The sequence below is a fragment of the Nicotiana tabacum genome, chromosome 11 (genome assembly GCF_000715075.1).
Source record: "Nicotiana tabacum cultivar K326 chromosome 11, ASM71507v2, whole genome shotgun sequence".
NCBI classification, from domain to species: Eukaryota; Viridiplantae; Streptophyta; class Magnoliopsida; order Solanales; family Solanaceae; genus Nicotiana; species Nicotiana tabacum.
Window position 1 is genome coordinate 153,429,041 of NC_134090.1, and position 25,583 is coordinate 153,454,623.

The window sequence follows — 25,583 nt, forward strand, 5'->3', positions numbered from 1 at the left end:
CTATTTATGATTACTCACTGAGTTGTAGTACTCACTTTACTCCCTGCACCCCGTGTGTAGATTCAGGCATTGCTGATCCTGCTAGCGAGGGTTGAGAGCTCCCGATAGATTTCGGAGTTCATGAGGTAGCTGCTTGGCGTCCGCAGTCCTGTGTTTCTCCACCCTTTATCTCATTTCTTTCTCTTTCAGTTATTCTGTAATAGCTTTGTAGACACTTCAGACTTGTAGTATATTGATAGATGCTTATGACTGGTGACAACCGGTATTGGGCTGTGTTGGATTTTATTCTGCAACTGTAATGTTCACTGCTTACCTTTGGGTTATTTATTATGTTTTAGACTTAATTCTTATTATTTAATTGCTTAAAACTGAGATGGAAAAGTGTCGGTTGGCCTTGTCTTCATGAGCGGCGCCATCATGATCGGGTCCGGGTTTAGGGTCGTGACAGTCTGATGTGCATCAATTATAGCATAGAGACTTATGGCCTCTTCCTCTTTCTCTTCCTCTTTATCACTTCTATTATACTCATATATTGCTAGAAAATCCTGTTTCATTACTTTAGTGAATCATTTGCCTATGATTTTCCCTTTGTTTGGACCCTTCTCTCTCAGTTTTTTCCGTTTCTCTTTTTTAGATCATTCTTTCTTCCACTCAATTTCCGACATTGGGTAGTCTTTGACCATGTGGTCTATCTTGTTACACTTTTAGCACCCATCATAAGTGGTTATTTCGATTTGCTTAGGCTTACCATTGTTCTCTCTCTTAGATGTATTTTTTGAATTCCTTATGAACTTCTTGAACTTAGCAAATATTGCTAGGTCTAGATCATCACTGTCACATTCATCTTCTTCATATGCCTTAAGAACCAACGCCTTATCCGTTCTTGGTTCTTCCTTGCGCAATTCTATCTTTCTCATCTCATGGGTCTTTAAGTTTCTAACCAACTCATCAAGTGAGATCTTATCCAGCTCATTTGCTTCTTGAATAGCTGTGACTTTTGATTCTCATGGAGCTGGAAGAATCCTTAGAACTTTGCTAACAACCTCTTCTGAAGTAAACACCTTTCCAAGTGATTTCAGTTCATTTGTTATTATAGTAAACCTAGTCATCATCTCATGGATGGGCTCAGACTCCTTCATGGAGAAGAGCTCATAGTTCCTAATAAGCAATTCGATCCTTGCTCTTTTCACTTGGTTTGTTCCTTCGTGAGCAGTTTGAAGTGCATACCAGATCTCCTTTGCATTAGACCAAGTTGATATCCTGTTGTACTCATCAGGACCAAGACCGCAAATAAGGATTTCCTTAGCCTTTGCATTCTTCTCCATCATTCTGAAGTTTGCTACTACAAATTCATAGGGGTCTTTGGGAACAGTTTCATTTTACCCTTTTTGTTTAGTATGAGTTAGTGGATCTTGGTTCACTATGATCCATAGTTCATAATCCTAAGCCGTCAGAAAATGTTGCATTCTTTCTTTCCACCAAATGTAATATTTTTCATTAAACGGGGATGGTCTGGTAGTTGACTGTCCTTCGTTAATTCCAAGCGGAGCATTTATTTTGCTTCAAAGATCTCTCTAGGTGTTAACCGTGTGTGTAAGAGAACTACCTCCGATAATAATTGTTAGTTTGGATCACTATTTAGACATATGTATAAGAACTTGGTTCTTATGTATGCTTCTTCGTTAAACAACTGAAATAATAAAGTGCAGAGAATTAAATATAGAAGAGATATTTACGTGAAAATCACCCGACTCAAAAGGTGCAAAAATAACGACCTACCACGTAGGATTTTACCTACAACTTCACTAGAACAATGATCCAACACTACTTAAAAAGGCCTAGTTCCAACCGAAATATTCCGGCCAGAAAAAGTAGTTGGAAATTTCCGACGGAATCGGTCGAAAATGGCCTAAAAATATATTTTCCAATTTTTATTAATGTTTATGGCAGATATTCCGTCTATATCCGTCACACGATTTGGTGGAAAATACCACGAAGGTATTTGCGACCGATTAGGTCGGAAAAATTAAAAATAAAATAAAAAAACAAAAAAAATACAACCGATTTAGTCGCAAAAATTAGTAAAACGCACTCGTACTTTGTTGGCCTCATTTGCGACCGATTCGATCGAAAAAATAAAAATAATTAAAAAAAATTTAAAGTTGAAACCGATTCGGTCGCAAAAATTTATTAAAACTAAGTCTGACTTCATTGACCTCATTTGCGACCAAATCAATCGAATTTTTTTTATTTTTTCAAATTTCCGACCGATTCAGTCGGAAATAATTTTTAAAACCCCCCTGTTGCGAACACTTTCATTTTTAGCCTCTCATCTTCTCTAGAGAAGCAAAACACCATCCTTTATCCTTTCTTATCTTGACTTTACCCCTTTCTTTTTCTTTATCTCTTTCTTCCTTCTCTCTTTTATTTCTCTCCTCGCTGGAAACCCCTTCCCCCAGGTAGCACGGTGCTCCGACGACAGCCCTTTTTCTCCGGCGACACCTCTCTCTCTCCCCCCTCTTGCGGTTAGTTTTTCCCCCTACCTTAATTTTTTTCTTCTTTATTTCTATTTTTTGCCAAGCCTCATAGAGAAAAACAGATTGTTTGCTGAAATTAGTGTTTGCAATTTTCTTTTTTTCACAGTTCTCTTTGTTATCAAAACTCAAAAAGCCACAACGAATCAATAGTGGAGCAAGTTTGAGATGATTTACGAAAAAAGAAGAGAGTAAATTAGTGTGCACTTTTTTATTTGTTTGGTGCAACTAATTGTTATTCTTATTATGCTTTTGTTATATTTTTCATATTAATTTAGTAGTTGAATCTAGGTTTTAGATTGTTGTCGAAGAATTTGATTGAATCTAGGTTTGAGATTGTTGTCGAAGAATTTAACCGACTGAATTAGTTGGTTGAGATTTGGGATTAATTCTTTAAATTCTTAGTTTGTGATTGGAATTGTAGTACTTAATTATAGTTTAAAGCTTCAGTTTAAAATTTATGAAGTTAAGTTTATTGTTGCTTCTTAGTTTATTATTGGAATAATATTTACTTTTAGTTTATTAGTTTGGAATTGTATTAAGTATTTATAGTTTAAAGCCTTAGTTTTAAGTTTAAGAAGTTAAGCTTATTGTTGCTTCCTAATTTATTAATGGATTGATATTAAATTTAAAACTTAATAATTGCTACATTAAAAGAAATTTTGTAAATTTGACAAATATGCTATATTAATTAATATAGTATATTAATTAAAGTCAGGTGTGAACGTTATATAATGAAAATAAAACAAGCAATGAAGAATTATATGATGAAAATGAAAGAAGCGATGAATAATTATATTATGAAGAAAATAAAAACAAAACAAGTCATAAGGATTAAGCTATTTGTGTATTTTATGACTTGTTGAGTATTTATATGTTATTCCTTAAATTATTGTAATATGTAATAGAATTACCTTATATTGTTAATAACATCTTGATTTTTTATGTTTATATTATTATATTTATTATGTATATTTTGTGTTTATATTTGTTATGTTAAATTATTTTTTTATGTAAATATTTTATATTCATTACTCAGATGGCTTCTTGCGGTAAAGAATGGAACACAACTCAAGCTTTAATCATGAAATTATTAAAAAAGAAAAGCAAGAAGGGCAATCAACCAGCAATAGAGGAATCTGAGCATAACGAGGAGACTGAATCTGATCAATAGGAGCAGCTATTTGAACGTGGATGTTATGTTTTAGACTTAAGATAGAGATATGTTTAAATTATGAGTGTGTATTACTATTTTGATAATTCGCTTGTTATATTGGTGTTTGGTTTGTTATAAATGGTGGATGATAAATTAGGTGTTTGGTTGGTTATTTTATTTGGTAGGTAGTATAGTTAAAAGTACAGCAGAATTCTGTTAATTTTTTTTTCAGATTTAGGGATGATTTGTGACCTATCAGTTGCAAATCTTACCACAAAAAACTATGAATTTCTAATTTTTAAAATTAATTTATTCTCAAATTTTACGACCGATTCGATCTGAAATTTAAATTATGTATTTGTTTTATTATTTAAATTTGCAATCGAATCGATCGAAAATTTACCGACCAATTCAGTCGCAAATCCCTTATATTCAAGTGCGTCCTTATTTTTTAATTTGCGACCAAATCCGTCGGAAATTCCAACCGGTTCGGTTGCAAATTATTTGCGACCATATATTTTTTGACTCATCGGAAAAGCTCTATTTTCGACCGATTTGACGGTCAAAAATTTGCCTTTTTCTTGTAGTGCAAATGTATCGATTACAAATCTGTAACTCAATACTCTCCAGTTCTCCTACTTCAACTATTTAATTTACAAGTTACTGTAACTTGCAAAATCAAACACTCACTCCAACTCCCCTGATTGTATATGACACTTTGATTACAACTATGTTTCCTAAAACACATTTACTAGAGTGACTCAAGAAGAACACAACACTAGTACTCAACTTGAGTATGGAAAATGTGGTTCTTCGGTTGATATGTAAAAGGATGATCTCAGCAGTCCAAAAGATATTATTTAAATTCTCTGGACTCCGAGATCTTTTAGGAGCCCTATGCGTAATCAGCTTCTCCTTTGATAAGACTCCTACTGCTCCAAGGACTCCGCAAATCTTGGGACTCTTGCCTCTGGCTTATGCAAGCGTGTCTTCTTGGGCAACAATCCTTATCATGTTTAGCCGTCCTCTTCCAACAAACTCGGATTTGGGTAACTTGAGATAAAGATACTTTCTTGCAAGAACATGCAATCATCAACCTTGAGGAGTTGGTTTTTAGAGCAGTTAAACATCTACGTTGAGGATCTGGTTATTAGAGCATTTCTTCGGAACACACTTTGTTAATCATCAAAACCTCAATACACAACAAAGAAAGTATTTTATATTGCACGAAAGCAGTGACCCATTCTCATCACAAGTATGAATACTTTCAGTTTAATGAAAAACTCATAAAATTCAACTTTACTTAAGACATTGCTAGAGTACCAATTAATTTCTAGCAAGTAGAAAAATTGACAAGATCTATTCCAATTTATTGAAAAAGCACGATTCAGCAGCAAGGTAACATCATCAAGAAAGCCCTAATATGTAAATCTCCTTGAATGCTGTTTTATTTCACTCGTTAACTTCATAAGGGGGCTTCTTACTGTATGATTGGACTCAAAAAATTCCAATAAGCACAAGTATTATAGATGATAACTGTAAACACACATCATGTCGTGGAAATTCAACTCTCATAAGTTAGAGGCGGATCTAGAGCGATTTCCGTGGTCATTGATGTTACGTTTCTTGTCTCGAACTTTGTATACATATAGGAAAAAATTTAAAGCGTATACATATAATAAGATCTCACTTATTCTGAACTTATTGACTCTAGAACCTGGATTCGATCACCTCTAACTCTCAGATATGGTTCCTGCACTAATGAAGATATTATACCAAAAAACCATATCATTGCTGAAACTAGTGTCCCCATGTTCATTTGCAGATTCAGTACCTATATTTTCACCATTAATGGATTGCATGCTTTCCTCCTTGTTTGATTGAGTACTCTCAGAATAACTCGATGAGTTATTCTCTTGAAGATCTTCAACATCACAAGTTGGATGATAGGTAACAATATTTTGGGAAGCTTGATAATTTGAAGCAATTATATGATGATTGATTTTTTGTGAAACATTTGTTGTCCTTTTAGGTATCATCATATCATGAAAGCTTCTCTTTGTAGTTGTAGTAGATGCTAAATAATTATTGTGTTCTGTTCTTTTCTTCAAATGAGTGTGCCAAAAATTCTTTATTTCATTATCTGTTCGTCCCGGCAGCCTTGATGCAATTGCAGACCATCTGAAGAAAAAAGAAACAAATAGAATTAGTATAACAATAATAACATACCCAATATATTTTCACAAGTATAGTCTGCGGAGGATAGCTAGGGTCTACGCAGCCTTAGGCTGTTTCTTAAAGACCCTCGGCTCGTGGCACGCATAATCAAAGCAGTAAGAGAGGAAATGTAATAGTGAAAAATTCATGGAAGAAAACAGTAACAACAAAACCAATGCAAATGCAACATCAGGTAGTAGGAATAAGACCAAACGCGAGAACAATAAAATAAATAGAATTACTGCAACAAAATTAATATGCCACACCTCTATGTTTTTTTTTTTTCCTTCCTTTTTTGATGGGTAGAGGTTGTGTCCTATGTCATACGAATCCTTCATTTGTTTAGACGTATCCATGTTAAAACATACATATATAACATGAAATAATTAGCACTTGTGCTAACTCTAGGATTTTTATACACTATCAGATCATTTAAAGTAAAATAATTGATAATGTGTTCATAAAAAATGGAACTAGTAACCTGAAAATAAGATATATCGATCAATGTTGGACGTAAAAATTCCTAGGCAGATTCAGTTCCCCGTAGCTATGTACCCTTATGTATATCTAGTTTCATGCACATGACCAAGAAATTACAAATAAACTTACATAAAGAAATAAGATCCAAGTAAAAGTGTTCAAAAGAAGTGTGCTGTTGAATGTGAGCATATCTTGTACCTGTTTCCAAGAACTTGATGTAGCTTAGTGATGGTTTCTTCTTCTTCCTCGCTAAAGTTTCCTCTTTTAATGTCTGGCCTTAAGTAGTTTATCCACCTTAGTCTGCAACTTTTTCCACACCTTAATAAACCTAAACAAAAGTTTAAACCAAAAAACAAAAAGAGAGAGTTATAGATCAAAACTAACAAGAAATAACTACTTCTTTGAACTATGTAACTATATGAGAAGAAGAAGGAAAAAAAATGGAAGCCTGGTGCACTAAGCTCTCGCTATGCGCGGGCTTACGGAAGGACCGTGGTTTATTGTACACAGCCCTAGCCTGCATTTATGCAAGAGGCTGTTTCCATGGGACGAACTCGTGACCTCCTAATCACATGGCAACAACTCTACCAGTTATGCCAAGGCTCCCCTTCGAGAAGAAAATCAATAATATAAATCAAAAGAAAAAAGAAACACAAGAAGTAAATAAGTTGGAAATGAACTTAATTTCGTTCAAACTCACCAGCTTGTCTAGGAAGTGCCCTCCAATTTTCATGTCCATATCTTTGAATGAAAGATATCAAAATTTGATCTTCTTCTGCAGTCCATGGACCTTTCTTTAATCCCATCCTCTCGCAGCAAGGAGCCCTTACCATTTTGGCTTATTTCCTTCACCTTCTCTCTCTCTCTAGATAATAATACAAATGTGATGTTGAGGAGAATAAGGCTAAATGAAAAGGGAGTGACAAAAAGCCAACCATTAGTACATATAAAAACATAAAAACGTGGAAAAGATGATCCAATTAATTCAATAATTTAATTATTTCTTTTAAACTTTCAACAGCGTAAGTGGTGTCTCTCTATGTGTCAAGCAATTCTTCTTATATTTATTTTGGGACCGTTTATCACTAAGAGATTTGGATTTTTCTCTCAAACTAATTATTACATCGTGAGAAATGATAGTATAGTATAGTAATTTTATGTAAAGAGCTAAATACATTTTCTCACATGATATATGGACAATTTCTTGGTTGCTTCTTTGGGATGCAAAAGGTCGCTTAACTTTTTTGTACACCTTTTTTTCACTGTTATTTTGTTTAAGGGTCAAAATTTACGTGCGCCTTCGGCCCACAGGTCACGAATTTTCTCACTCTGCCGCCTGTTTAAAGTATCCAATATGGATGCCATCACTCAAGTGTTCTTTCTTTCTTGCCTTTATGTTTTAATTAGAGTTTTGCTAGATTTTATATGATCACATGAAATCTAAAAAGCTATTACTTGTTTTTTCGAGCACCCTCTAATTCACAGCTAGTGGCGTACACGGGCAGGCTCTGATACGAACCCAGCATTTGAAAGTTGAGGATGCACTTTTGGTTTAATTAAAATCTGCTTTGTATATAGGGTATAGACTACTAATATATCACTCTTTTCTAAAAACATATATATGTATACATGAAATTTTTACTGAATTTCACGTGTGTCAGTGACTCCTCTCAGTATAGCATAGGTCCGCCTCTGGCTCTTATGCAAGCAGGGTCAACTTATGCCATAGCTCGGTTTGTATATCGGCTTAAGAGGGTATTTGGATTGGTTTTTAAGCTGGTCAAATCAGCTTTCAAGATCATTTTTGCTTTTCCAGTATTTGATAAAGTTAAAAAATACTTAAAATAAGTTAAAAACTATTTAAAATAAGTTAAAAGCAATAAGCTGGGCAATCCCAACTTATTACTTTTTGGCTTAAAACTGAAAAACCACTTTTAAGCCAATCTAAACGGGCTCTAAGTCCCTGTCTGTATATGTGGCTCTAAGGCTTAAATTCATGTCCCAAACTGATCTTTACGATATATTATTTTCAAGCGATTTCAGTCTATAATTATACGTATAGATCATATTATTTTTAGAAATATTATTTATATAAACTTTTTTGATGAAGCAGTGACAAATATACTCTATGATGATTCAAGGGGTGAAATTTATTTCTTTTTAGTGTTAACTCCAAATTAATAAATGTGTGACAAGTATCTTTTTAATACATATTTGTCGCTTAACCATGTTACGTGATATGTCTTCTTGCTTTAATTTTTAATTACTAAGTTTATACATTGATTCGGTATAAACAGAATAAACGTGCACCCAAAAAAAAAATGGACCTTGTTAATCAGTACTATCAAGTCAGTAACTACTAATGGATTTTAGTTTCTTAAATTTTCTATATCAATTTTCACTAATCACTTAACAAGAAAATGTAATTAATTTAGTCAATGGTTTGTAGGGTTAGGTTCTTAATTTAATGAGTAACTAGCTAGGGTGAGTGAAGGCGGCAAAACATACCCAGTTATTTGTTAATTTAATGAGTAACTTTTTCGAAAAATATCTAGCTTTTAACGTGTGATATTGATCCTTTTAAGTTTTAGTTTTAGCATATGGGGGTATAAAAAGAATTTCAGTCGAATTGCGTAATTTTAATGTTGTCATTAACAAAAATTTGCTTATTGGAGAAAGAAGGGACATTTGAAAATTTGTTCTCAATAATAGATAATATGTCGAACGAGACAGAAAACTTATAGGATCGCACTTACTTTCTTTTGTATGGTGCGTAGAAAAGGAAAAGTAATCTATTGGAACTGTCTTTGATACGAGGTAACAGATGATACTAAATAAAATAGTCGTGATGCATAAAAACTAACCTCTACACTATCATTATAAAAGAAAATTAAAATACAGTCCGACTTCTCTATAATAACACTTACTATAATGACCAAATTTTTTTAGAATTAATTTTCATGTTATGTTATAATATATGTTCTCTATAACAGCGCTTCGCAAATACAACCAAAAAATATACAGAACAAATAAGATTCTTATAAAGAGATTTGACTGTAGTAGAATCCTGACATAAGTAGTTTATGTGAGGACCTCAAGAGGAGGGAAAAAATGAAATGAGGTTTAGGTCCGATAGAATTTAAGGGTCTACCAAACTATATAGAGAAACAGATTCTCTATCAGTTCTCATTGTAAGCAACAGACTGTAAAACCAAACAGTATAAGGAACCAGGTTCTTTATCTGTTCCCACAGTAAATCGGCAGTAAAGAAAGAACATAATGGAGTTTTACATGGAAAACTTCCAACTCACGAGATTAAAAACCACGACCTACCCTTGTAGGATTTCAACTTCACTACTGAGCAATCTTCAGATTACAACTTATTGTAACCTAGAAATTAACCCCTTAATCCCTCACTAACTTGTAACAACTCTATTACAAGCCACTTTGTAATAACTCTATCACAAAGGTTTTACAACTCGACTAACTCTAGCCAAGACACAAACACAAAGGTTTCCTACACAGTGCTTCTAACTAAGCCAAGTAGGAATTATAAATGAAGAACAAAATAACAAAGACTCAACAAACCTAAGGACTTAAGATATCTTCAATCTTTGGATCTGGTCCTTGAGGTTGCAGTAGCTTTGTTCTTGAGAGATGTGGTGGCTAGCACTTGAGAGAGTATTATCTTTTGATTTTTAAGTCTTGGAGAGATGAAATCCCTTGCCTCATGTTGATAATACATCTGTGTGATGTCATCAAGGATGATGCAATAAAGTGTCCTTTAGTTTGGCTTTAGCAAGCTACAGCTGTGCTGATGTGTTGCTGCCAGGCGGTATAGTGCAGCAGCTTTTACAACTGTAGAGTTGACTGTACATCGACGAGGGGAACTGATCCATATATGTTTCCTCTACTGTTCCCTTATCTGATTTCATTGAGAACCAGACATTTGACTAGTTACTCTGAACGCAAAAGAACTAATTATATCAGGTTCCTTATCTGGTTCTCTTGTGAAGTTTGTCAAATCATCAAAACAAAAGACGCATAACTCATCAGTTTCCCCCTTTTTGATGATGACAAACTTAGAATTGATATACCCCCTAAGAACCAGATCTCCACATTATTCCCCCTACAAATCAGCCATATTTTCATTGAGAACCAAACCTAAGGAACTGATTACAACTGGTTCCTCAAGACTGTTTGGAAAATTATCAAAACATGAAACATCGAAACTTAGAGAAATTTCCCCTTTTTTGATGATGACAACCCCAAAATTGATGTTCCTCTTGAGAATCAGATTCCTCACATGTTCCCCTGCGGATTAGGCCTATAATCAACAAGTTATTAGCAATATTCCCCCTGCGAAGCAGAGCTATCTTTCATGCACAACACAACATATCAATTCGATTATATTCCTCCCCCTGTTGACACTTATATAACTTCCCCTTTTTGGCATCATTGAAAATAATAACAGAAGAAGCACAAATAAAAAGAAGTTCAGCAACATTAACTCATGCCACATGGGCAGCACAATATAAACAATAACAAGAATAACAAGTGAATGTCATTGCACAAAATAGAGTAATTTTCCGTAGTAGAATAGTTATAATAAAAGCATAGTAGTTTCAACAATACATAATATGATAATTTAAACAACTAAGTACCAATGTCATCAAATATAGGGATCAAAAGAAGATAGGAATTTGGAAGGAGTGAAAGACAAGGATCACCGGGCAGGAAGAAAAGTAAAGGGGTTAAGGCCTTGATGAACTTGTCCATTTGTTCATTCACTCTCCTTTGATCAATGATCATCTGCTTTCTCAGTTCCTCTACCTGTTTCCTCAATCTTTCATTCTCACCAATCAACTTTGCATTCTATTCTGCAAGGGTCCATGGGGACCTGGTTCTTTACCTATCTGAGCAACCATCAATCAGATCACCAAGAATCTCCCCAAGCTTCTTCTTATCAAGAACAAAATCACTCTCATGCATACATAGCATCAGAGTATCACATACAACATAGAAGTTTTTACTTCTTCTTCATAAATGTTGGGACTTAGAGGAACAAAGAGGTGATTCTATTTTTAGAACTCAACAATGTTAAGGAGTTCCTCCATTTTTCAGTAATATCAGAGTCAACACTCTGCCTAACCCCACTTTTTGAGACTTCAGAGTCTTCTACCTCTCCAAACCCGATAACTCAACCTTTTGCTTTTGTAAGGAACTAGGTTCCTCACTCACACTACCCTTTCTTTCCTTGAGCGGCCTTGCTCCCACTTCTTCTTCTCAATCTATTCACCCTTATCATTTGCTGCATATTTCTTAGCCAACTTTCTTTTCTTCATTTTTTTTTAAATTCTTTCTCATAAGTGAAGATTTTTCCACTTCATAATCTCTTCCACAATCACCACATCAGCAGATCACACCACTTTACCATTAATCAGCCTATTTTTCATCAATCATTTTTACTGAATTGGAGGTTCATTTAAGCATAGAACCCAAGAGAAAAAGATCATCATCAGAATTAACATCCTAAGAAGGATTTGAGGGACCAGGTCTATCATTCAGTTCCCCTTTTTCCAGCACATTCACTGATTCATCCATCCTTCAAGGCTTCTACAAACTCAGCAACAATTTCAGCCTCACTCTCTAGAATATTAGATCTACCTCATTCTTTTTCAGTTAAAGACTCATCAAAATCTACCAAAGGCTTCTTGGATTTCGATTTAGATGGAGTTAAGATTTTGGAAGGTGACAAAGTTGGGTTCACTTCTTGCATATTTGGAGAGAATGATTCTTTTTTAGATAAGGTTGCTTTAGTTTTGAAAAAAAGAATCAGTTTTGGTTGGGTGTGAGAGAAGGAAATGATTTTTCGGGGCAATAGGTCAGTTCAGAAAAGGTTTAACATTTTGGACTTCAAAAATTTGGAGAGAGATGGGAATAAATTAATAACATTACATTTCAGTAGTTTAAAAAGGCATAAAGTATTGAAGAGACTACTAACCTGAGTCACAGGAACTAGGTTCCTTGACGATTTTTGAAAATTTGAGAAAAAACTCCTAGAAGTGCAATGTCACTCTTACTTGTTTTGTCCTGAAACTGCCATGTATATATACTAGTAACAGTACAGATTTGAGTTAGATGTCGCCAAAAAATACTTTTTAGCATTGTGCCTTTCCTTCTTAACATAGTCAATTATTGAGGGACCAGGTCCTTAGTTAAGCTTGATCAACCCCAACTCCAGACGATTTCTTTCAAAGTGTTTCCTGCTCAGCGCCTTAGTGAAGATGCTTGTTATCTGGTCCTCCGCCTTCTAGAACTTCATACAAATCAGAACCTTTTCAACATTATCCCTCAAAAAGTGATGTCGCACATCAATGTGCTTTGTCCTCTTGTGTTGTAACGCGTTCAAGCTGTAAATACACCAAAGTCTTCAAGATATTTCTTGATTTGTACTAGTTGAGCATAACAAGAAGCAGCAACCACGTATTCAGTTTCAATAGTATCACACATTTTGTTTCTTTGTACCCTATGAGATCAAGCATGACCCCTAGAAAATGTGTCGTTATAGATGTGCTCTTTCTATCCACCAGATATTCAACATAATCAACATCAGCATATCCAACCAAGTCAAAAGTATCTCCTTAAAAATATACGAGGACCCGGTCCTGCGTTCCCTTAGGATACCTCAAAATTCCCTTGGCAGCCTTCAAGTGAGAGTCCTTTGGGCCAGGTTCCAATCACTATTCTGTCTGAAGGCCTAGGGACCAGGTGCCACACTTGGTTCCTCGCAACTGATTGAGTTTTTCTTGCATAACAGTTATCTAGTTAGCATTTTTCAATGCTTCTTTGATGTTCTTAGGCTCGATTTGAGACAAGAACGCTGAGAGGGAAAACATGTTCCCTGCCTTAGAACTAGGTTGAATACTAGAGTCTAAGGGTGTGATTACATTTTGAAGGGATGTGAACTCTTTTGCTTCTAGTTGGATACTTGAACTTCAGAATTTGAAGGACCAGGTTCCTCCATATGTGAATCATCATTGACATCAACAGAATTATGACTTCCACTCTTTTGTTCTGCATCAGGAGTACCTAATGCAACATCAACAACCCTATATTCAGCTTCAGTCGAGGTGATAGAGGGACCAGGTTTCCTCTATGCCTTTTGGAGATTTTGTTGCATCTCCTTAATCGCTTTGCTTGACTTGACTCATCAAATCGATCTTTCCATTTGCAATATCTATTGCTTCACCAGGAGCATTTGTAAATTCTCCATCTTCATCTTCTTTGTTATGTGACTATTTGCCACCATTGTTAAGAACAAAATATTTTGCATCCAAAGGCTCCCGTAAGTCAGTGTTGGTTTTCTCTCATTGAGCAGTTCATAGAGAGACTTCTCGAGAAGGGACCTTATCATGCATTTGTTAATCAAGTAGCAAGCAGTGTTGAATTTTTCGCCCATGAACCAGGTCCTCCATAACTGACTTGTTCAGCAAATAAAAACTCGCATGACCTAGTCGTTTGTGCCATAGCTTTACATCATCATCAATTACACTTGAGCATGTTATATCACCACCATTCAGTGAACCACGGTCTGCAACATAGATGTTCTTGAATCTCTTAGCTATGAATACCATTTCACCAGTTTTAAGATTGGTGAAAGTGCAAGATTTGGACAAGAATTTCACTTCATTTTTCCTTATCACAGATTTGAGACATACTCAACAAGCTATATTTCAGGTCATTCAGATAGTACATATTTTTAATTGTATGGGAGAGTGTTTTGTCAATTTTGCCAACACCAAGAATATAGCCTTCTTGTCATTTCCAAAGGACACACTCCCACTTTGGAAGGCCTAGAGTGAGAGGAAATCATTTATTCTTCTAATTTTATGCTTAGAGCAGCCATTATCCATGTACCATTTTTTGACTGCTACCTCTCACTCCAGCCTGCACACTAAATCAATGATTAGACTTAGGAACCCAAGTTAGCTTGGGTCCCTTATAATGATAGAACGAGAGGATCAAACTTCTTTTTCCCCATGCAGGCATCACATGTTTTCTTTTTAGGGAACCATGTTCCTCATTAGTAGGCCTCTTTTCAACAAAACCTTTGTTTTTTTGCAAAGACTAAATTTTAGTTTTACAAGAGTTCTTATAATGACCCGTTTGACCACAGTAAGTATACAACCAATTTCAGCCACAATTACATACTTGCTATGGGGATTATATGAGGTTTTAGCCTTTTGGAACCCGATTCCTTGCTTGTTTCCACCATTACTCTTATACATAGACATTATTACATCACAGGACCAGGTACAATTAAGTGACTTATCAAGATCATTTTTAACCCTTTTTCAAATACTCGTGAAGTTGTATATTCTTTTCAAGCTCAACAACAATAATTGTTTTTAACTTTCTTAAGCTCACTCTCAAACTCAAGTTGAGCCTCACTAGCCACTTCTTTACCCTTAGTGTTGTCCATCCATTTTTTTGTTTGGCTTTTCAACAAGTTATTTTCTCTAGTTACTTCTTCCACTTGTTTCTTCAAATCTACAATGGAAGCTACCATATTATCCCTCTCTTGTTCTATGTCACCAATTTATTCTATTAAAGCATTTTTCTCATTAATGAGGCTATGATAGGCATCAATCAATAAATTTGCTAAGGACATCAATTTTTTCTTAGAGTAAGTTTTCAAATTTCTTTGAACATCAAGAAAACTTACCTCATCTTCCTCCTTGTCCTCATCATCATCAGATTTGGCTATGAGTACAAAGATTTACTCATATTTTGAAGATCCATTGTCAGCAACCATTATAGATGTATCTCTTTGGTCATCTTCACCTTCAGATTCACCGGAGGAATTTCCCCAATCAGCCAGGGCTTGCTTCACCATGTTGTCTTTTGAACTTTCTATCAGGGACCAGGTTCCTCTTAGCCGCCTTTTCAGTTTTGGTTTTGTAATTATCCTACATATAAAGAGGACAGTCTTTAATAAAGTGTCCAGGCTTTCTACACTTATGACAACAATCATTTCCTTTGAAATTCCTATTGGAACTTCCTTTCTTTGGAATTCCACCATTTTTGTCGAATCATCTTTTGAAATCGTTGAGTGAGATACTCCATGTCGGATTCATCACTACTTGAATCCTTGTTGGTAGCCTTGAGAACCAGGTTCTTCTCCTTACTGGGCTCTCTTCTTTCGAAATCCTTCTTTCTTTTCATCTTATGAGTTTTGAGATTTCCAATAAGCTCGTAAATAGTTAGCTTCTACAGGTCTTTGGCTTCAATGATAATATTAACCTTGCTCTCCCAGGAACCTGGTAGAACACTGAGTATCTTCCGGACTAGCTTGTTAGTTGAAATTATTTCACCAAGTGAATGAAGCTCATTGATTATGGAGGTGAAGCGGGTATGCATCTCTTGAATGGACTCATCCTCTTTCATTTTAAATAGTTCATACTCAGTTGTAAGCATATCTATTTTGTATTGATTTACTTGAGTAGTCCTTTCGTGAGCCGTTTGAAGAGCTTCCCAGATTTCCTTGGCATATTCACATGTCGAGATACGATTATACTCGTCTGGTCCAATGCCACACACAACAATCTTCTTCGCCTTTAAGTTCTTCTCAACAACTTTTCGGTCAGCACCATTGTATTCTTTTCTTGTCTTTGAAACAGTCTTTGTTCCCTCTCCAACAGCCTTCATAGGAACAAAGGGACCATCACAAATCACGTCCCAAAGCTCGGAGTCTTCAGTCATAATGAAGTCATGCATTCTTGTTTTCCTCCAGTACTGACCATTGAATCTTGGGAGTCTATAGGTTGATTGTCCTTCCTCAAAGTTTGGTGGAGCAGCCATGATGAGGATCCTTTCTAGGTATTAACCTTTTAGAAAGAACCTGCTTTGATACCAATTGATAGAATTTAAGGGTCTACCAAACTATATAGAGAATCAGGTTGTCTATCAGTTCCCACTGTAAGCAACAAACTATAAAACCAAACAGTATATGGAACCAGGTTGTCTATCTGTTCCCACCATAAATTGGCAGTAAATAAAGAACACAATGGAGTTTTTCATGGTAAACTCTCAGCTTACTGATTAAAAACCACGACCTGCCCTTGTAGGATTTTAACTTCACTACTGAGCAATCTTCAGATTACGACCTATTGTAACCTAGAAATTAACCCCCTAATCCCTCACTAACTTGTAACAACTCTTTTACAAGCCACTTTGTAGTAACTCTATCACAAAGGTTTTACAACTCGACTAACTCTAGCCAAGACACAAACACACAAGTTTATGATTTACAAAGGTTTCCTACACAGTGCTTCTAACTAAGCTAAGCAAGAATTACAAATGGAGAAAAAAATAACAAAGGCTCAACAAACCTAAGGACTTTAGATATCTTCAATCTTTCGATCTGGTCCTTGAGGTTGTAGTAGTGTAGCACCCCGAAAAAATTTAAAGTACTTAAGCGCTATTAAGAAAGTTCACGTGTGCTAATTACATTATTTTGTATGCAGAGGAGGACTATTAATATGATGAATATTAATTGGATATGATAATAAGTGTACGAGGTGTATTTGAAGTGATATAGGTCATAAGAAGATCCCTTGAGGCAAATTAAGATGGAAATTACATGGTAGACTAAAGTTCCAAATGAGCACGCATAAGACCTAACTTTGGACGAGCATATCTACATATGTATAAGGAGTTATGTGATGGACAACTTATCAAATGAAAGGTCTTTGAGTCTAGTTTCTAACTCTTCAAATCGTTTGTCATTTGTTGTGATGAACCAAACGGTCATCACTTGTGTTGCAAGTGCATTCAGTATTCCAAGGCCTAAAAACCTCCCTTTTTACCCCACCTTGATTTAAGTGCATGGTCCGGACCTATATTCGGAAAGCCTTCTATGTGAAAATATAAGAAATAGAAATTTTAGAGTTAAAACTGTGATTATGGTTGACTTTGGTCAACATTCTTAGCAAATAGACCCGGATCCGTGTTTCGATGACCCCGAGAGGTCCGCAGTAAAATATGGGACTTGGGTGCATGCCCGAAAATCAATTCTGAGGTCCCAAGCCTTAGAAATCAATTTTTGAAAGAAATTATTTTACTGAATTATCTAAGGAATAAAGAAAAGAATTAATGTTTGAAACCATTGTTATCGGGCCCGTATTTTGGTTTCGGAGCTCGGTACAAACTTGTTATAGTATTTGAAAGATAACTATGAAATTTGGCAAAAATCGGAGTTTATTTGACGTGAGCTAGACTTCCGGTTGAAGAAACTTTGAGAGTTCTTGATGAAAATGTTGAGTTTTAAGGTTTAATTCATGATTTTTCATGTTATTTTGATGATGTGATCGCATGAGTAGGTCCATATAATGTTTTTGAGTTAGTATGACATTTGGTTTGGAGCCCTGGGGGCTCGGGTGACTTTCGGGATGTTTTTACACTTAGGAAAAAAGTTGCAGATTCAGAGAAGTTGCAGGTCTCTAAAGCCAGGTCTCGCGGTCCGCGGTGGAAGCTTCGCGGCCGCGGTGGGATTTGTGCGGTCCGCGGTGATCAAGGCCAAGCCTTCGCGGCTGCGCTCGATTTCTTGTGGTCCGCGGTGGAGCTCCGCGATCGTAGTCTTTTTTATGCGGTCCGCGGAGAGGGTCTGAGAGGAGTATATTTAAATGGACCTTTCAGTTATTTTTCACTTTTCAAACCCTAAAACATAAGAGGCGATTTTCCAAACGCTCCTTCTTCTCCCAAAACAGTAGTAAGTGATTTTTAACTTATTTCTTTCACTCCTTAACTTCTTTTAACAAGATTTCATCCTAGAATCTAGGGTTATAATGGTGGAGTTGGGAATTTTGGGTAAAACCTAATAATATTGAAATTTGGGGATTGAGACCTCAAATTGAGGTCGGATTCCAAAACCAATTATATATCCGGGCTCGGGGGTAAATGGGTAATCGAGTTTTGGTCCAAATTTCGGGTTTGGACCAAGCGGGTCTGGGGTCGATTTTTGACTTTTGGGGAAATCTTTATAAAACCTATTTCATGCATTAGAATTGATTCATTTAGTATTTATTGATGTAATTAAGTAATTTGTGACTAGATATGAGCGAATTGGCGGTGGAATCAAGGAGTAAAGCTATAATTAAACCTTGAGTTGTGTTCGTGGCATCGAGGTAAGTGTTTGGTCTAACCTTAGCTTGAGGGATTAGGAGTTGTGTCCTATTTGCTATTTGCTTCTTGTTGAATACGATGTATAAGCATGGTGACGAGTATCTATACGTTGGTGTCAAGCATGACCATGAGTCTTATATTGTGATTTTCATGATTTCGTTGTATTATTCATGCCTTGGTAAAGATTTCTAATTGTTGTATAAAGTTTGTGGAAAGAATTGTGACCTATGAACATTGAGGAGCGTTGGCTCAAGTTGTATAGTGAAATTGTGAAAGTATAAGTGACAATTGAACCTTTAGAGCATTGGCTCGAGTTGTTAAATGAGTTGTGAAAGTATAAGTGATAACTAAAACTCTAGAGCATTAGCTCGAGTTGTGACGTGAATTGTGAAGTAAGAGTTAGAAAGAGAAGAGATCATTATGTTGCCCCCTTGCCGGGCTATTGTTGAATTATGGTTCCCTTGCATTGTGTTCTTAATTGATATTACGAATGCTTAGGTTGATGATTATTTGTGTTGGGTAGGGATTATGGGTATAGATGAGGTAGTTAGGTATCAGAATGAGGTTGGTTATAGCTGAGGTAGTTAGGTGTGGTAACGAGTTTGGTTATAGATGTTTCTCCCTTGCCAGGACGTGATTTCTTATGCTGTCGAATCCCTTGCCGGGAAAGTGTAGACCTTATTGATCTCTTGTCGGGACTCTCATTATAATTGTAAATATTATATATGGATCAGGTTGTATGCCGCAACAATATTATATATGGATCGGGTTGAACGCCGCAACAACATTATATGTGGATCGGGTTGCACACCGCAACAAAGATAGAATGAAATGGGAACGGGTGGTATGCCTACCACAAGACAGGTGAAATGGGAGCGGGTGGCACGCCTGTCATGAGATATGAAAAGAAAGTGAAATCTGCCTTTGTTCCTTTTTTCTTATTAGTGGGTGGTTTTGATTCCTTAATAATTCTCTTGATATTCTGTTTTAGCTGTTATTCCCCGAAGCATGTTTTCCCCTCCCAACTTTACTTATTTATTTCTATATTTCTTTCCCACTGTATATAATTGAACTGCACAGGTTTATTTGGTAGTCTGGTCCTAGCCTCGTCACTACTTCGCCGAAGTTAGGCTAGGCACTTACCAGCATATGGGGTCGATTGAGCTGATACTACACTCTGCGCTCTTTTGTGCAGACTCTAGTGTTGTGGACTTCGGATCGCAGTGAGATTGCTGATTCTTGATCATCAGGCGACCCGAGGTAGTCCTGTAGGTGTCCGCAGGCCTTGGCATCTCCTTCTATCAAATTTTCTATTTCTTACATGTATTTCCGGAAATAGTGTTGTAATTAATTCTTTCAGACCTTTATTTGTAGTATTCTTAGACCGTATGTAAAATTGTGACACCAATTCTGGGTAATCGAGACTCAAACAGTTGTAATAGATATTCATGTTCAGATGGCTTATTGTTTCTTCCGCTTATGTTATATTTCATTGTTTAAATGTTATTTCTTCGTAATTGTTAAAGAGAATAAAATTGGTAAAAAGGTATATGGTTCAATAATTGACTTGCCTAGCTCACATTAGTAGGCGCCATCACGACTCTCGAGGTGGGAAATCCGGGTCATGATATTTGTACATTCCAACAAGAAGTTATGACCAAATTATCAAAGGCTGGTAGAGGAGCCTGCGGATGCGAAGCATCCGAGGTCCCGTCCGAAAGAATGACTGGCAGTGAAGTGCTGCCATAGTGTCCAAGACTGCGTCCAAAGCCTAGAAATCTGGTCCTATAAATACCAAGGGGAAGAGAGTATTTTGACTATTGGGGGTTAGGGTTCTTGAGGTAAGGAGCGATTTTAAGCTCAAATCAAGTCCAATCGACCAAGGTAAGTTGTTAGTGTTGTTGTGGGTTGATTTTTACTCAATATACATGAGTTCTAACATCATTCTAATATACATATTCTAGATTTCATCATCAAATCCTCAAGAACACAAAAACCACCAAAGTTGTAATTTTTTAACGATTGATCTACTAAAGGTAATTTCAATGCTTCAAACTCGTTTATTATGAGTAGTTAGAAGTATTTGAAGTATTTGAAGTATTTGTTACAAGTTTTATTAGTTGAAAGGTTGGATTATAAAACTCTAATTCATGGCATGAATAGTACTTTTGAGAAAATAAGAAAGAAGATGAATGGTGAATCTTGGCGATGAAATTGATTGAATACAAAGAACCTATGGAATTATTTGTTAGGAAAAGATGGAAGTGATCAACTAAGTAATCATCCGAATTATATATTGTGCAAGTTTTGATTATGGAAGATGATGAGTATTAACTTGGTGGCATTGGACAATTGATGTAGTATCATTAATGACTTTGAATGGGTATTAAAATATAAGGATGAAGTTGAATGGTTCAGCTTGTAAATCTATTTGGCGATTTGAGTTGTTGGAGGCTTGTAGCCAATTTATGAGCCATATATGGATATTGATTAATATCTTAGGTCATATTTTGATGTAATTAGGATATCTAATTGTAGATATCGACTTGTTGGTGAGGTTGAGATTTTTAATCAACATTGGAATGATGGAAGATGATTGAAAGCTTGTGAATGTTAATAAAGCGAAAGCGAGGTAAGTTGATTAAAACTTACTCTTCTTGAGGGACTTTCTCTAAAAGCATGTTTCAAGTTAATACTTAAGTTGTTTGAAAATGTGCTTTCATGCTTGTGGGGACAAACAAGTACGGATGTCTCCATGTACTAAATATTATGTTTCATATGTAGTGTCATGCCGTTTTGTAAAATTTTATTTTAAATCTTGTTGGCAAAATGACACTCAAGGTAAATGTTATAAGTTTTTTATCAAAATTTACATATTGACAAGAGTATACATATTTGAGTGCTAAACATAAGTTTTCATGGAAAGTATTTCTTTTGGAAATTGATGTGCAGAATAGCTCTTGTGGTATCTTTTAAAGATTGATGTTAAATTGCTAAAGGCTTTAGCATGTAAAAGGTTATTTATTTAATTTTTGTTCAAATGATTTAGATTTTCTATAAATGCTATGATTTGATAAAAATAGATCCTTTGAAGCTACTATGCTATGAATCTATTTTTGAAGTATCAAATATTTTGGGAGTTAATCGTATTCACCGAGATTGACTTCGGATATATTGTGTTCGTTTTCATGAAACTACACGTGTCGGTATAGGCGTAGATGGCCACTTTGTGGTATATACTACGGCAGAGTGCTCTCCCTCGAGAGAGTACTATTTTGTGCTACTATTAGCATGGTTGAGTCGATTCATACGACACTACGATGAGACGACCTGAGCAAGTAGGGTATATGATACTTGCCGCTAGGTACATAACCTAGTTGACTTTCTTATGTCGGTGATGGTATAGTACTCCCAGTGAAAGGTAAGGATGATTTTCTTATATTTAGGTCTAATGAGCCGAAAGCGATTTCGATGATTTAAAGCATATAAAATGATTTTGTACGGCTTATCCAAAATCTTGGATTGATGTAAATGTTTTAAAAGTTTATATTGTGGGTTATATTTCACTTGGTTGTTATTTAAAATAACAAGGGTCATGAATTGATAAAATTTCTTATCATTTTATATCAAATATTGGTGAATTATTTTTTTATAAAGTTTTTCCCAAGAACTTAAGTTAGAGAGAGTCTATGACACTTATTGAGTGCCGATGTGGTGTACTCAGCCCTTAGGGCCCCCCTCTAGGGCCCTGCTTACTTTACATGTTTCAGGATGATGTATGATACGTGGCATGCGGTCAGGCTAGGATGACTCTCTTTCCTAGGTATTATGAAGCACCACTTTTATTTCATGGTAGCTATCATGTTCTTCCTTATTTTATTTTGTTGGAATTACTCTAACCATTGGTTCTATTCTTTGGTATAAAGGCTCCATAGATAGTTGTCAAAGGTTGTAGCAATGGGGTTGTACACAACATTCATGAAAGTGTATTTATTTTACTTAGTCTCATTGTTATTATTATGAAAGGTCGTCTTGTGTGATTTTGAATTGGAAAATATTTTATCATTTAATTTGAAAATATATAAGATTTTCAAGGAGCTTCCGCAGTTAAATTAGTTTTCATACATATGATTTGGGTGCATCACATGGTTTGGTTCGCTCGGGTCGGGTAGTGTGCCGGGTTCCGGTCACGTGGTTTTGGGTCGTGACAAATTTGGTATCAGAGCACTAGGTTCTAACGAGTCCTAGGAAGTTTATAGAGTCGTGTTAGTAGAGTCCCTCTTATCGATGTGTTGCCAGCCACACTTATATCGGGGAGGCTACAATGACATCTAGGGTGTTTCACTTTCTTCATACTCCAGATCATGCGTTTGTGTCTGAAGTGAGAGTACGGATTATCGATCATATTAATTACCTGTTGTGGAAGATATAGAAGTGACGAGAATAATGCTCAAGGTTCAAGTTATAATATAAGATATTTTGGCTAATAGCCAGAAAGTGTTAGATTTGTTCAAAATGGAAGGATAAGTTGAGAATAGATTGGGACTAATACAGTCAACACGTATAACTTTGGTGAATAAGAATTATCAGTCGAATACTGAGAAATCATGGAAGAAAATAAGGTGATGATGTCATATAGTATTGTCAGGATGGTGTCCTGACTTATAAAGAATTTTAATAATGGATGTGAATAAGGGCACCTATGTTAGACCCTGGATTTCAATTCATGGTTGTTGGTCAAATTTTTGGAGCGATTGTTTACTGCGGTAATCACCATTAACGAGTTAAGCAAAGTTAAAAAAAATGTAAATGAAGATGTTGCAACTTAAACTATTATGACAAGATATAGATAGGTGATATGGATCTAATTGATAAGTCAATATGAATCAATCAAGTTTGTGGTAAACATAGTATGACTCATAAGGAATATGGCATAGTTAAGACAGTGTCAACAATGACCAAAGACACCTTCCCGAAGAAAAAAAAGAACAAGACTTTCTTGATTATCCGGAAAGGGAATAATATTATATGAGGGAGATGAACCTTAATTATACTAGAGACCGGCTTTCCTCTGAGCATGATAGGTTATTGTCATAATTGGGTCATATATAATAGAAGTGACACACAAGAAATAAAGTTCCACGTGTAAGTAAGAGTTGAGGATAGACGAAGCATGTCATATGTAAAAGATGGGCATGACAACCTTGAATTCCTCCAGATGATGAATGTGATACAAGTAAAAGTCAGTCTTTAATTATACATGCCAAGGCATGCGAGGATAAAGTATGCTAACTTAAATGGGTAAGCAAGAAAATATTAAGGCATGAGATGCACAAAAGGCGTAATCTTGGAGGTTATAAGAAGCAATATAGATTGTCGGAGAAGGAAGAAAAAAATGATATGGAATAATAATCTTGAGTTTTTCTAATCGAGATATGTTTTATTTTATTCTATTGAAATAATGAAAAATTATAAATTTCCAAGAATGATCTCAAAACAACTCTATATGTGCCTAATATTGAAAGAGCAGTTAACTTGTGAGTGAACGGATCCTTATGCTTTAAGAAGAATAAATATTGAAATGGCTCATGGGCTAAGTTAAAGTTGTTGGAAAGTTATACATATAATATGTACGACATAAGGCTCAAAAACAAAATTGAAAACGGTTATGGTAACGATTTGGAGATTGAGAAGTTACAAGAATACTAAGTCTACATGATATGTATGGACAAGGTCAATGATACCATGAAGAATGGAAAAATATGCAAGTATATATTTATCATATAAAACGTGTTTATGTAAATATGTGGTATGATATATGGCCAAAGAGTTCGCATTATGATGTAAGATATGAGGTGTTAAGACCCTATAGGCATGACATCTTTATCATAAGTATTAGCCTACTCGGTGGGATACCATCAAAATAAAGTTTTATGAAAGGACTTAATAGCAAGAAATATAATTTCAGAGATATACTACGGAATCTCATATATATATGCAGTTTGAGAACATGAGGATGACATAGAGATAAAATGTGTAATTCTTACATTTAGCATTGTGAAGATAGTATATGTTGTGAAAATGATATAATGATATATGGATTTAGCGAAAGTTATATAATGATATGTGGATTTAGCCTAAGGGAGTCACACTAGTTCAGCATACTTAAGCGTGAGCTGAGAGGCGCAAGGCAGTTGTACTTGCTAGAACTTTATTATAGCATGGATTGAAGGGTGAAATATTATAAGAGATCTCAATGGTAGAGTGAACATGAAAGAGTGAGGTGGTAACTATAATGATTTCGTAAGGGCGGAAAACAATGGCCCTTAGCAATATATGTTGCAGCTAGTAGCAACGTGATACTTGGATATGAAAATGAACAAAGAAAGTTCCTATGAGTATAACCAATCTATCCTATTGTCAGAATAATGAGCATATCGGCATAATGATAAAATAAAAGTCAATGTACGATAAAAGACTGAAGCACTAAAATAGAGATTTCTAATTGGGAGGGATAAATAGCCTATTGTAGTGGGTGAACAAATTGATTGCCAATGAAAAGTTCTATGTGAAATATAAGTTTAATATTGACTTCGATTGGCAAGTAAGAATTTGAATTGGGTTTACTGCTAAGTGGGTGAGCATCAGAACAGAAAGGATTCACCTTAAAGATAATGGTTTGAGAAAACAGATATTTTATTTACAAGAGTCAAGTTGAAGATAAAACATTCGATAACTTCATATCGGAATGAGTACAATTACCATAAAGTTTTTGTTGGGATTCAAAGACTCTTCTATACAAAAAATAAAGTATGCCAGTAAAGGGCATGGGTTCAAAGAAGAGCACTAATATTAAAAGGGTGCAAGTACCATCGTGATAACAGTGACTCTCGACTGTTGTAAACGTACGGGCTACGGTAGCATATCTATGGTGAACATGGATATAAATGCAATCCCAAATTTTAGTAGAAAAATATCACAAGATACTCAATAAGGTCAAGAAATTATTA

The 25,583-nt window shown here is 35.4% G+C and overlaps 3 protein-coding genes across 3 annotated transcripts; all 3 read right to left on the reverse strand.

Annotated features, from left to right (window-relative positions):
- Positions 1-1,004: 1,004 nt before the first annotated feature.
- LOC142166072 (uncharacterized) lies at positions 1,005-1,325 on the reverse strand. Its single transcript, XM_075224488.1, has one exon. The coding sequence runs from the start codon at positions 1,323-1,325 to the stop codon at positions 1,005-1,007; it is 321 nt and encodes a 106-aa protein (XP_075080589.1).
- A 3,982-nt stretch (positions 1,326-5,307) lies between these two features.
- LOC107815309 (transcription factor MYB14) lies at positions 5,308-7,314 on the reverse strand. The gene is made up of 3 exons (XM_016640869.2): positions 7,088-7,314; positions 6,586-6,715; positions 5,308-5,871 (listed from the first exon to the last, which is right to left on the reverse strand). Exons 1-3 carry the CDS (start codon positions 7,218-7,220, stop codon positions 5,424-5,426), a joined length of 711 nt encoding a protein of 236 aa, XP_016496355.1. The 5' UTR covers positions 7,221-7,314; the 3' UTR covers positions 5,308-5,423.
- Positions 7,315-15,660: 8,346 nt separating this feature from the next.
- LOC142166073 (uncharacterized) lies at positions 15,661-16,167 on the reverse strand. The gene has a single exon (XM_075224489.1). The coding sequence runs from the start codon at positions 16,165-16,167 to the stop codon at positions 15,661-15,663; it is 507 nt and encodes a 168-aa protein (XP_075080590.1).
- Between the last annotated feature and the right edge of the window lie 9,416 nt (positions 16,168-25,583).

Coding starts and splice junctions, on each gene's coding strand:
- LOC142166072 (XM_075224488.1), bottom strand. CDS start 1,325: ATGGAGAAGAATGCAAAGGCTAAGGAAATCCTTATTTGCGGTCTTGGT.
- LOC107815309 (XM_016640869.2), bottom strand. CDS start 7,220: ATGGTAAGGGCTCCTTGCTGCGAGAGGATGGGATTAAAGAAAGGTCCA. Junction 6,716..7,087: donor GGCACTTCCTAGACAAGCTG/GTGAGTTTGAAC, acceptor ACTTTTGTTTAG/GTTTATTAAGGTGTGGAAAA. Junction 5,872..6,585: donor CATCAAGTTCTTGGAAACAG/GTACAAGATATG, acceptor TTTTTTCTTCAG/ATGGTCTGCAATTGCATCAA.
- LOC142166073 (XM_075224489.1), bottom strand. CDS start 16,167: ATGCATGACTTCATTATGACTGAAGACTCCGAGCTTTGGGACGTGATT.